Source organism: Dioscorea cayenensis, chromosome 2 (assembly GCF_009730915.1).
Source record: "Dioscorea cayenensis subsp. rotundata cultivar TDr96_F1 chromosome 2, TDr96_F1_v2_PseudoChromosome.rev07_lg8_w22 25.fasta, whole genome shotgun sequence".
Classification (NCBI taxonomy): domain Eukaryota; kingdom Viridiplantae; phylum Streptophyta; class Magnoliopsida; order Dioscoreales; family Dioscoreaceae; genus Dioscorea; species Dioscorea cayenensis.
In genome coordinates this window covers 10,757,478-10,770,996 of record NC_052472.1, presented here as the reverse complement: position 1 = coordinate 10,770,996, position 13,519 = coordinate 10,757,478, and the positions used below count along the sequence as shown (strand labels likewise).

Here is a 13,519-nt window from a genome sequence, read left to right as displayed (position 1 = left end):
TATGATTTTGTAATGTGTTGGAGTGTTATTAATGTTTGATTCTTCATTATTTCATTTTTCTTTGGTGTTGATTGAAATTTCTAGGGTTATGATCTATTTGACCTTTAGTTATTACTGCCTGTATCGAATGGAGGGTGGATAATTCCTGAAAAAGCTGAAATGAGGATTGGAATGATAGTTGGAGTTAAATACCATGCTTGATCTTTCATTGAGTTAAGGGTTTGTATAATTACAAAGTTTTGTCATTCAGTTAGCAAAAAATACACTTCAATTTTAGAGGTCTTTAAGTTAGAATTTGGAGGACTGCATAATTGGAGAGTTGTAGCCTATTGACTTAGCTAACCTCCTGCAAAATTTTAGATTTTATAGATTTGTGGTTTATAAGTTATGGCTCTATAACTAGACCTACCTTAGATGATGTTTACTGTCTATAGTAGGACTTGAAGCTTTAGAGATATTTTTTAGGTTCTTAGAGACTGAATTGGATCTAGTGCTAAACTAGAAAGTTGTTCATGATTTGTAACTACCTACCTATAAATATACACAAATTTAGGTGAAGTTTGAACAAATGCTATAAATTGAGGACTACCCTGAACATTTCTAAAATTTTAATGTGGGTGGCTCTTTGAGTTTAGTTTTCTTAGAAGGTATAATTATGTGATTTAGTTAGGTGTAGGAAAAATTGTGGTCGGATTAGTGCATGGAGGTCTTAAAAAAATAAGATATTACTTGAGCTTGCATATGTGACTACTTGAAGTATGTAAGGTATTGAGACCCTTAGCTCATGATCCACGTCCTCATTGAGCTTGTGACCCTCAGCTCCCACTTGGAATCCATACCTCGAGGGTCAAACCTTACTTCTAGTTCTGATGGGCCTCTTAGGTTTGCTGAGAGTTTCGACCCAATGCTTTATTTCTGTCCTAGTTGATTCAGGCCCCAACCATTCAATGAGTTTTTAGATCCTCTTAATCATCTTCCCTTTTTCGAGGTCACCTTACTTCCCTCTTGAAAGTGGTGAGAGGCTTGAGGAAGGTTTTTGCGAATATAAAATTTAAGAGGAATCGGTTTTTAGGAGATGAAGGAAAAGCAAGTCGTTACCTTTTTATTAAGACTTTGTTCCTCCATTTCCTTACCAAGTCTTTCTGATGCAGATGGGACATGTCGATTACACAATTTAGACAAATTATTACAATATCCGCAACAATCCTAACTTACCTATGAATCAGACTTTCTTCCTTTACCAGCAAGCCAATCAATAAGGCTTTCCATTATAACGCCGCTCACTAAATTCTGTGGTTAAAGAATTTGAATTTACCTTGTTCATTTGATAGGTTTGACCCAAATTGAATGAAGGTGGCCACTTTCGCCCAATTCACCAAGGAATTTTTTGGTCTCGTTAATAAGCTCCTTTTGCACCAACTCCATCACTTGTCGCCTCAACTCTTCATGGCATAGGAAGAATTTTCTTACAAGAAAGGAAAAGGCCTAAGGGCAGGATAGAAAAATAATGGTGTTTAAGGCTCAAAACCTCCTCCCTGGACTAAGAGTCCCGAAGACTACACTGTGGATACTTTCTTATATACTCGGAGCTGGGCTAGATGGTTCAATTCAAGAGACGACAACGGAGTAGAGCTAAGATTTTTAATTCGTTTCATCAGTTGGTCACTTGTTAGGACAAACCGAAGAGAACAAGGGAAGCGTGTGCGAAAGATGAGAGAGAGGGGTCCTTCCTGCAAGTTGACTTTTCCATTTTCCTTCTTGTTCTATCCCATGCATCTAACCAGCTCGCGTGGTTCACCAGTTTTTTTTAATTGCATTGATGCGCAAATCAAGTCTGATACGCCCTCTGATATTGTCCCCTTCCTTTTTTGGAAGTGGACTTCATTTTCACATCTCATAGTAGTGCCCGCTTTGCCTCGAAGACCCTCGTTCACACCGTCAGAAGAATTGACTTCATTCTCCCGTGCTCTAGCAATTGTTTTCCCTCTACTTACTGAGGAAAGAGATGCGGTCGGTGACACTTGAAAACACCTAATCCCATTCCACCGTGTCTAGCCTTAGCCCATAGGCGAAACATGGAATTTCCACGATCAAATAATATATCATTCTGGTGAATCCAAATTCCGGCTTTTTTGAATGATTGACGATCGGAAATAAGGAAGAACTTAATTCAAATTCAAGTCAATAAAAAAGAATAGGGCTTCTTACAAAGAATTCACTATTTTCTTCAGATGCGGTAATTGTGGCCTATCGAGACAATTGATGACTGCATCAAAGATGCACTCGCTTTCTCTCTCGATTGAAGCTTCGTGAGAATTGTGTGATTTTGCCTAGATTCTAGAAGGCACATGAGTCTGAACACTATTATTGTGGTAGCAACAAGAAAGATAAAATGCATCTAGTCATGGAAGAAAGCCTAAAGCCTTGAACTGGAATTAAAAAAGGCACACAAGTCATCTTTTGCTTGGTCTCGTGAAGAGCCAGATCCATAAGTCTCTTCCTTCGGTTTGGTTCCACGACGCGCCACCTTGTATAGATATGGTTCATTTGGCAAATTCACTAAAGTAGCATATGATAAACCACCATTAGTTCGATTAGCATAGGAAGGAAAGCTTTTTAAGGCCCAATAAAAAAAGGATCTAAAGAAAAGTGATGATAATCATGCCTTGATCCCAAAAAGTTCAACTTGACTCAAGGATGGCAACAATGGCAGCCCACTTGAGCAATTTTCCATTCACACATGTGTGGCGTGAGGTGGAATCCTAGCTTACAAAACTAGGATCCTTTGCTGACCGAGCTAATTCTTTGATTAGATGATAGTACGGGCCCCTTATTTTGCAATATTTAAGAGAAAATGATGACTCCTTCAGAAAAACAAAGTTACTTTAAAAATTGGAAGAATGGCTCTTTCCCAGCTGGTCCCCATCGATTTGATACCTTTTCGGATACTTTGCTCTTTCTGATGTTGTTCCGGGGGGTCCGCCCCTGCTTTAAAACGTAAGGGTGCACGCTTTTATAAGATATTACTTGAGCTTGCATATGTGACTACTTGAAGTATGTAAACCCCTTTGTAGCCGTTTTGAAAACTTGAAAGGAGAACTGGGGATGATGCTTGTCAGGCATAACTATATGTGTGTGTGTGTGTGCCCATATATTCTCAAAGTGGTGTGCAAGTATCCTATGTTTGTGTAGGTTAATAGGGGTGGACTATAGTAGACTTGGGAGAAAATTTTCCTACTTAATATATATAGGCCCTCAAAAAGTTAAAAAATTCCTACTTAATATATATATATATATATATTAAAAAAATCTTTAAATTAGCCCCAAGATTTATTTATAGTTAAACTTTATAGCCTCCCTAAGACTTAATGTCAAGATCCGCCACTGAGAGTTATAATGATATCCTCGTAAGTGAGCATAGGAAGGAAATTGCTTTGTAATTGAATAGTTGTGAGTATTGATTTGAGATGGAATTGTTAGTAGTTTGGTTGCTTGGTATTAGTTATATGCTAAATTCGGGTTAATCATTACTGCGGCTTTTATTGTAGCACCAGAATTTTTAGATGTTGGTTTAAAAAGGTTCAAACTAGTTTTGGTGAGCTTAGGCATCTTAGCCAATTTGGGATAGTTTAACTTCATTGGATAATAGTTCCAAATAACTAGATGATTTTAGTATGGGTTGTTGGTTGGTTGAGCTTTTAGAGTCAGTTTCAACCAACATTCGGTTTTAGATTATATATGCATTACATATAGAGTTTAAGCTACATATTAATCCTGCTATTTGGGTTAAAACTTTATAAGTTTCATATTTTATAGGTGGTTAAACCTTAAGCAAGGGTGAAAAACCCACGGAGGAGTAGAAGCCTAGTTCTTATTTTCTAGCCTAAAAGCTATGTGAGTGGATATCAATTTTATTTTATTTATTTCGACTTTCAGCAAAAATTGATTCTTGAAAATAGTTTGCGCATTATGCCTTGATTATGGATGTGTTATTTTGTTCCAAGACAAATCTTTATGTGGCCAAAACTTTGTTGTGATGTTCAGTACTACGTCTTATAATAATGGTTCAACCAACTTTCATATTTGTAATTGGAATTTTGTGACTTATCTTCATAATGTTGTACTTGAAATACAAATGTGTGTGTTGACAATTGAAACGTGGTTGAATGATATTCCTACTGTACAAATTGCTTTGCAATTGACTTAATGTTTCTTTGGTGAAGGGGAACTGAGAGCTATGCCTATTATAATAAGGTCCCTATGGTCCGGCTTACCCAGAGGCAATGTGTTTGATTGGATTCAAATACCCTGTGTTAGGAGGCTTGAATAAACTCATGGGAAAATTTGAGGGACACGTCCAAGAAAATAGAGGCACCGTGACTCACTACATGTGTTGATGCATTAGCTAACACCAAGGAAAACGAATTTTATTTGCTTATAGCAATTAGCCTGGTGGGCCCAAACTAAGCTACAGCCAAGACTAGGTTCAGGCTGACTTATTAGCAAGCCCTTAAAGTTGATTTTTTTATTAAATAATCAATGAATCTCAGTTTTTTTTTTGGAAATTATCTTGTTTATTTACAATATTTGGAATTCGAATTTGTGTTTTCACGTTCTCCTTTTATTTTGCTAAGTCATTAATTCACTCATTGAGTAATTATAGTACTTATAATATTTGTCATTCCTATTTTTTAGGCTTAAGCTCTTAACTTGGTTGTACTTTAGAATGTTGTAGTGCCGAGCCTTGTTAGTGGTCCTAGACTACTTGTATTATTAACATAGTTTTTGTGGTTCAGTCTTTTAATAGTGGGGATCAATGAAGATGTAAATTTTAGAAATTTTTTGTCAATAAATGTTTATCATGTGACCCATATGTGTTCAATGTAATAAAGTTTTCTTTTTCTTTTTTGTGAAAATTTTTTTCTAACTATTCTATGGCTTAGAAAATCTATTTTAAAAATTATGTACAAGATACTGTTAGCTCTGGCAAAATTATTAAGTAGTGAATACATACTTCACTTATTTCAAGATATTGCAATAGTTGCCATGTGCCTAGGCTTAAGTTAAAGTGTAACATAAATTATGTTATATTATATTATATTAAATATATATTTATATATTTATGTTGGGTCAAGGTAAGATGGGTACAAATTGTCATCCCTTACAAGTAGGTATATAGATATTGGTGATAAGATTAAAATTAAATATATATAATATGAAAAAGTAAAAGGAAAAGCTAAAAGAAAAGTACCAATTTTGTTGCTCATTTCTCATATTAAAACATTAAAAAAAATGTAATAAATTCTTATTTTTCATTTTATTTTTGTAAACTCACACAAAATTATGACCTCTAATTTTATTTTCATCTGATTTTCCACAACGTTCATATAACAACGACAATGATTACGACATTTTAATGAAACAAAGAAACACAAAATTACAAGAAATTGAAATATTCTCACAATACAACAAAACATGTAAATGAATCACTTAGATACCCAAAATTGCTCCATTAGAATGAGATCATGAATAGCCCTTGACTATTTCACTTGTCTCAATTTTAATAGCTTTCTATGATTTTGGAGATAGCTGAAGTTGTACCAAATCCCGCGCAAATAACTCCGACGATGATTATGAAAATGCAAAATATTCCCTATAATCAACAAAAGAAAATTCAAAGATTAGATGTGAATCTTTAATAGAGAACTTATAGTGTTCAAAAGTTTTTAGAAATAATAAAAGAATTAAATTGAACGTTTATAATAGATTTCAGTAACATACCTCAAGCCAAGTTAGTTTACCCTTTACAATGCTCATAAAGCAAGCACAAGGTAGAATCAAAGTCTGCAACAAGATTAGTAATTGTGTAAATATGTCCTCTATTTTTATTTCTGTTAATGAACTTTAAGTGAGCAGGAAAAATTAAAAGGCAATGACAGATTACCACAAACATGGTAAGTAAAGAACCAATGAATGCCATCACCAAACCTGTAAATTTGAAATTGTATTAAATTTTTGATAGAGTGCCATTGATAAAAATAAGTAAACTTACCGAAGAAAGGGACGGAGAGAGCTACGAATAATGTAGAGAATGCTAAGGTCGATCTAACGGCGATTGGATATAGATGAGACTTCATGTGGTTTGCCGGTATCAGCTCTTCGAAACTAAGTGCCATTGGAGTCAGAGTCAATGCATATGTGAATGCTAGTTAAGGAAATTTAACTTCAATTTATTAACATCAAGCTTAAAAAAAAACCATGAAGCATAGATTTGTTTGATATAATGCAGAAGAAAATTACATAAGAAAATGGAAAGAAGTCTATCGAAGGATATTTGGTTATCGGGTTAACGACCTGCCAAAAACAAAAGAAACTCAATCAATTTGCAGAAAAAATTCTGAAGCAGGATTTGATTGGTTGAATGACAAGTTTAGATGACAACATAAGAATCTTAAAATGATATTTAATCTTGAATTTTTTGGGTGTATCGGTGCTCACCGTGGTCCATACAGCAAGCTTGGAAGCCACCAAACCTTGAGGCATGTTGAGAGTGAATTGAGATAGGGTGGTCTCGCCGAACATGAGATATCCTATAACTGCAACTCCAGCAAACATCACCGTGCAAATAACGAAACTGCAAATACATAATTTGATAAAGTATCGATTGAGGTTTATCGAGTGTTTAGCTTAGTCTCAAGCCAATGTACTAAAAATGAGTTGTTTATATCAATACCATGTGAAGAGCACTAAAGGAAACTGATTTTTTTTCTCCAAAGAAGAGTAGATGTTTGGGTAAACAGCATGACCGGAATAACAGTAACCATAAAGGCCAATAGCAATTGGAATGCCCGTGAGATTTAGCGAATCTCCCTTGTTCTGAAACCCAACTTGATCGATTAAACCGACCCAAAACAAACTTGCAACAACAAGTATAGATGCAATAACTCCTCCAGCTGCAAAACACAATTAAACATGTTGGATAATTTACAATGAATTGCACTTCATTTTAGAAAAATTACTCAAACCACCATAGAAAAAATAAACCTGAGATGTAACTCAGAAGGCTTAAATCTCGAAGCCAAGTTGTGGGAAGCACTATAAGAGTAGTCATCACAGCAAAGAGCACATGAGAACTGATGTGCATACTTCCTATAGTTAGGTGTGCATTGGGGAATAAAGATGATAAATTATCGCTCTCTAGTATAATGTATTCCACACAACACGCCTACACATAAAAAAAGTTCAATTATGCAAGTACATACATAAGTAAATACGTAAAACCAAAGAAGAATGGATAACAAAATTGAGCAAGAGACAAAGGGTGATGATCTGTTGTACTCACATACAGTTCCAAGTAAAGGATGATCTGCATACAATGAACAAGGTAAGTAAAAGCATTTATGCAGTTTCATGATAAATTATTTGCATAACAAAGCTAGGGAAGGGCTCACAGATACTAGAAAGCGTCCTTTGGTGCCGAAGGCTGCTTGGCCGATATCTGGGTATGTTTCAAGGCCTGGTTCACTGTCAAGGCAATGTTTCAGCAGGATGCCAGTGTAATAGGACAGACCAGCGAAGATGAACAGTATAGAAAGTCCTGCCCATCCTCCCACTTTTACAGCATATGGTGTTGACAGAATTCCAACTCCACAAAGAACATTTATTCCTGATTATGCAACCTAGTGAGTGAATTTTACTGTGATTTGAGTGAAAGATTTCAATTTTCTGAAAATTGAAAGGTAAAATTGAAGTTCTAACAGAAATTGTTCAATACTTAATCTATGTTGTTCCAGTACATATACATATAGAATAAATAATTCATGAAGAAACTCTTGTGATACTTAATATATACTGTTGCATATACATATCCATAAACAATTTACTGAGTCACTAAACTATAATGTTTATAGTGATTAAGTAATTATTACACATTAAAATTTACATAGTGTGGTAATCATGTAAAGGTCTTGCGGTAGTGGAAGAAGATAACCATGGGATCTTACTTTGATGCTACACTTAAAACAATATCAATCAAGAAACACCTTAGGATCCTCATCAGAAACCTATGGGAAAAGGTTCCATTCTTTATTTTAAAATAAATAAATAAAAGATTCCATTCTATCACATCTGAATAAGACAGCTAAAAATATTGCAACCAAGTAATATAATAAAATATAACAATCAAGCACTCATTTTATGCAGTAGTACTGTCCTATTCTGAGGACTATCTAATTAAGGAGAGACCAAAGGTATCAGAATTGCAAGGTTTATTGTCAGCTATGAACCGGCTCTTGAATATCAACTTACCCTCCATGATTGAGTATTTTAATCCAGGAACCCACATGATTTCTATTCCAAAATTCTAGTCTCACATGAATTTATGCTATTCATTGTTTTGGATATGAGAAGCGGTGGAAGGGCGTTGCCCAAACAATGATCAAGCACATGCACTGGCAAACAAAAATTTTGAAGTACCAAGGAACATGTCATGTGATAAAACTTGCTCGAGTTCAATAATGGGAGGGCATATCAACACGCATGCACAAGCTTCAAAATTCCTATAATTCAATCCACTTATAAATTTTATAATATTTTCAGATCCTAATAATAGAATAGATCAAACTATTCTTATTTTTTTAATTTGTCCAATGTTGCTTTAAGAGTAATCAATAGATCTACATTTTTGTTTATTCAATTTTTCTCTGAGTGCCTCATAACCAGACTTAGAAATCAAAACATTTGGATTGTTTTATGGACTTCACCCAATTAACATAAAATTTAAGGAAGAAATGAATGGTGATTGATTTGCCACCTTAGCATTTTACAAGTTGTTTTACAAAATAAAAAAAATGTTTCAAATTGGGGAAAGTGGGTGAATGATGCATATTTCAAATCATATATATATATATATATATATATCAAGTGGAAGTCACATTCAACACTCAGAAAGTAAAAATATAAAACTAAATGAAAAGACACAATACATAACTATACTAAATATTTTAAAAATATAAAATGGAAATAAAACATTACAATCATCAAAAATAGCTCTATTCTTGTATAATCTATTTACAGTTTGTGCCAGAAGACCCCAAAGAAATTTACTTATAAGCAGCCAATTATTTATCAAGAAAGATACATGGGTCCCAAGCATAGCACAATGACAATAGAGCCTTCCAAAGAATTTACTTGCAAGGAGACAATTAATAATCAAGAAAGATGGGTCCCAAACATAGCACAATTATAATCCTTTGAGAACATGCTTTGTAACACTCCCATTACTTTTAAAAACAATATGACTAAATGCACCCTGACAAAAATGCAAATAGTACCTGAGATTAAGACCCAAATCATATCAAAATTCTGTTGTTCATAAAGTATAGTTGTTCCTCCATCTATGTTTTTGCCTGTCTTTTTCTTTGTCTAGAATACAAATTCTTCTTTTCAAGGTTAAATCACTTCTTCATATAAAAAATCTTAGGACCTATATGTCACCAAATGAGCACTAAGCTTTAATTAATCTAGGAAAGTGATATATGTCCAACATATTACATTCATAGAGGGGGAAAAAGGATGTTTAATGATGCATTGTTCTCTGAATCTAATGAGAATATTTATATCCATCAACAATCAATTATTTTAAATTAAAAAAACAGAAAAAGTGCAATGATTGAGATGGTAAACATACCATTAATCACAGCTTGGCCAAAGGAGCAATTTCTAGAGATTGGCAGCTCATGAGAGACCTTAGAAAGCTTGGTATCATCCTTGGGTTTCCTTAAAGATGGTCTTCTTGATGGTATTGGAGGAGGGAGTAGGAGTGAGTGTGAGCTTTGCCTTTTCTGTTGTTCTTGCTCATCAACTCTGGTTGGTAATAAGGGCTTAATCAAGGATGATATAATCTCTGGAGTGTGTTTTCCTTGGAAGGATGATGTGATGAATGAACTTCCAAGTCTGCTCAATGTGGGTGTGCCCAAGAACCCAATGGTTGGTGGGGTAACACTACTATACATATCAATGGACTGCCTGTAAAACAGTGAAAAGAAAAAAAAACATTGTGGTTAATCTTAAATGCAGTTAAATTCAAAGTTTCCAAAATTTAATTTTAGAACAGTAACTCAATGTTCAGTAACTTAATTTACAGAAATTTCTCAAGTTCCAAGTCAAATCAGAACCCATACACTGCATACAAAGAATAATACAGAGTTTGCTTTTGGATACTATTTGAATGAAAAGAAGAGACAGGTAAACAGGGAAAAGAGGTCTATACAATATCAACCTTTCTGTTGTTTCACTTTCTTGGCAAAAGATTATTAAAGAAACAGTTGTGTGCAGAACACAACTGTGGTTAAATATTCCACAACTTTTTGTAACACTAAACCAATAATTGGATAAAGAGAATTGTTTCATCAATCTCATTTAGCTTATTAAGTCATTCCCATTAAAGTTAAAAATTTAAATAATTAAAAACTACACTTTCCAAAAAATTAATAATCATAAGTCTATTTGGTAATTTTTTACATAAATATCATTTCATAGCAAAAATAAAAATCATACATAAAAACAGAAAAAAAAAACAATCATGTTTGCATCATGAAAGTTGGTATCTAATTTTTCTCTCAACTCAAAAATTTAGGGTTGATCTGTGGTTTAATTATATTTATTAAAAAAAAAAGAAAGGAACAAAAGAGGTCATTGATGAGTCTAAAGATCCATATGATTAAAATGAGAAGACAAATCAAATGGCCAACAATTTGGTCTTCATTGATGACCACACATTGTGTTTGATTGATCAATATAACTACACATAGCACATATGAAATATTTATGTGTCATTTTCAGTAGAGAGAGTACGTGGTAGTCCTGATTTTAAGTAGATAAGATTTCCAGACCAGCTCTACCCAATTGCTGTGTAGAAGACAAGCAAAGCCATTGAATAAAAAATTCCAATAATAACTGTTCCCAATAATTTTTTTTTATTTGGTTTTTGCTGAATGCTTATCCTATTCACTAACAAAAAACTCTAAATCTATTTATATACGAGTAAACTAGGTACGTAATAAACTATAATTAAAGAAAATATTTATGAAATATTTATATCTTTAAACTATACAATAAAATCTCTTACATAATCATAAATTATTTAAAAATATTCTGTGACATCATGAGATATATATATATATATAATTTTTGATTAAAAAAATAATTTAAAAGTTACATACTGAATTTCAATTTTTAATGATTTTACATTATAAAGTTATCTTTTTTTTTATTTGATTTCATGATTACATTATTTTTTTAACATTTGTGAATATACAGACGAGTGTAAAAGCATGCATTATAATTTAGATTATTTTTATTATGTAGATTTGGGCCAAGCTTGTATTAACAACCCCCACAAAAATCCTACAAGAAACTTCTCTACACTTGTCATTGCTATAATAATCAGACAGTAAGTGATTAACATGTGGGAGATTGAGCGTTCAACCTTTCTCAATGTATAGTTAAAATGGGTAAGAGTGATTTATCTATATCGTCAAAAAAAAAAAAAAATACTTCATCTCTTAAAAATTTAATAATAGATATCATATATTAAAAAAATCCAAATATATACATAATAATAACAATAATAGCCATATATACCTCAAATTCAATATACACAGACGGTATATTTTTCCATCCACCAGAAGGTTTTTCTCCCTTACAAAGAGGTGAAAAATACAAAAAAATAAAAAAAAATAAAAAAGAATAACTGTGGTTTTTAAGTTTTGCAAAATGAGGGCAGTCGGTTTTTTTGAATTTTATGGACATGTGATTTTTTAACTTTGTAAAAAACGTTTAATAATGTTAACTTTTTTTTTTTTTTGGCAAATGCCAAATTTTCCATTAAGATAAAAAATATTATTTTTTAACATAATTTTATTTGATTTTTAAAATTTAATTTTCTTTTATTTAGTGAAATTTAGAAGAGACTAATAAATTTTAACAAATATATATTTTTATTTCATAAAATAATAATTTTGTCCAAATGAAGTAACACCGACTCATTAACGTTTTTGGGAAAAGTCTGACCCAGCTATGGTTTCAGGGTTCTGAAAAATAAGGAATGAGAATTTTTCGATTCATGATATGCTGGTTTTCAGATTTGCAAAAAGGAAAAGCAGATTAAGCGTTAAGCTTTTGGGTTTAGCGAGTCGAGTGTCATTTATGTAAAAATCATTTATGTGAGCTAAAAAGCAAGATTTTTCAATACGATTTTTGTTTGATTTTTGGAATTTAAGTTTTTCTTATTTAGTGAAATTTTTAGAAGAAATAAATTTAAAAATACGTTTTTATGTCATATAAGTTGATTTTTTTAAATAAAAATGACGATTTCTAAGCGTGAGTTAACACCGTTAATTGCTAGATAACGGTTTTTCGCTTTTTTCTGAAATATGAAATCACATGTCGTATAATCGATTCGTCATTCTTTATTTTCAGAAAGCTGAAAACCATGCGATATACTTTTCCCTTTTTATCTGAAAAACTACACCATATGAAACCGGAATAAAAAAAAATCTGTCCTTCAAAAACCATCGGTTTTTTTTTTAATTTTCACAAAGAAAAACACAAAACTCCACGTAACAATGAACGGCTGAGATCAGATCACACATCTACTGATGCGATGCATCAACACCCAACAAAAGACAACAACAAGAACAAAACACATTTATTCACAAACACACAAAAAAAGGGAATAATTGGCGCCAACGCACGTTCATCCCCGCCGCGGCGACCCGATCGGATCCAACGGCCAAGAACCCACCGGCCTCACGGCCGTCGAATCAAGATCAAACGGTAGGGATTCAATGAAACGAAGGAAAGGATTCGAAGTCGTACCTGTAACTCTGAGGCCAAGTAGTGTTATACGAGCTCGGTCTGCTGCGCCGCGGGCTAGCAACGGAGGACGAATCGGAGCCATCCGATTCGTCGTCCGGCGGTATCTTATTCCCCACCTCCTCCTCGTTAACCTCATCCTCTTCCTCACTCTCGATGTACAAGCTCCGATCTGACACCGAGCTCTTCATCATTACCTTCTAAAAAAATAATTAATTAATTAATAATTAATAAATAATTCAAGAAAATGAATGATGGAAAATGGAAAAGAGATCTGGAAGTGAAAAGGTATGTATGGAAGTGGACTTACTGAATCGGAAGTGAAGTTGGAGAAAAAGAGGGTTAAGAATGAAGTAACGGCGAGCAAGAGAGGGAGGAATCGAGAAGGAGAAATATAGAAGGGAGAGAGGGGTGTTTTTATGAAGAGGTCCCTGAAGTTTTGTTTATTTATTTGGTTGTTTGGTATTTGTTTTATTATTATTATTATTTTAAGAGAAATGATTGAAGGAATGACAGGGTTATAGGCTTATGGGGCACGGCGCCAGGCAGGCACCACGTCATCGGATGTTGCTAAATTTTATTTTATTTTTGCGATTATAGCCCTGGAAGTTCTATGATTTAGAAGATTCCGGAACATGCAAAT

The 13,519-nt window shown here is 33.4% G+C and overlaps 1 protein-coding gene across 2 annotated transcripts; it reads right to left on the bottom strand.

Annotated features, from left to right (window-relative positions):
- Positions 1 to 5,293: 5,293 nt before the first annotated feature.
- LOC120277586 (amino acid transporter AVT1C) lies at positions 5,294 to 13,307 on the bottom strand. 2 transcript variants are annotated; one of them, XM_039284449.1, is made up of 13 exons: positions 13,187 to 13,307; positions 12,880 to 13,076; positions 9,689 to 10,026; positions 7,452 to 7,666; positions 7,343 to 7,366; positions 7,045 to 7,225; positions 6,734 to 6,953; positions 6,499 to 6,634; positions 6,335 to 6,354; positions 6,053 to 6,198; positions 5,945 to 5,988; positions 5,782 to 5,844; positions 5,294 to 5,653 (listed from the first exon to the last, which is right to left on the bottom strand). In XM_039284449.1, the coding sequence occupies exons 2-13, from the start codon at positions 13,068 to 13,070 to the stop codon at positions 5,561 to 5,563; spliced, it is 1,671 nt and encodes a 556-aa protein (XP_039140383.1). In that variant the 5' UTR covers positions 13,071 to 13,076; positions 13,187 to 13,307; the 3' UTR covers positions 5,294 to 5,560. The 2 variants fall into 2 exon arrangements, with proteins under 2 accessions (XP_039140383.1, XP_039140389.1); XM_039284455.1 differs by having other exon boundaries at positions 12,880 to 13,073; positions 13,187 to 13,304.
- Positions 13,308 to 13,519: the final 212 nt, after the last annotated feature.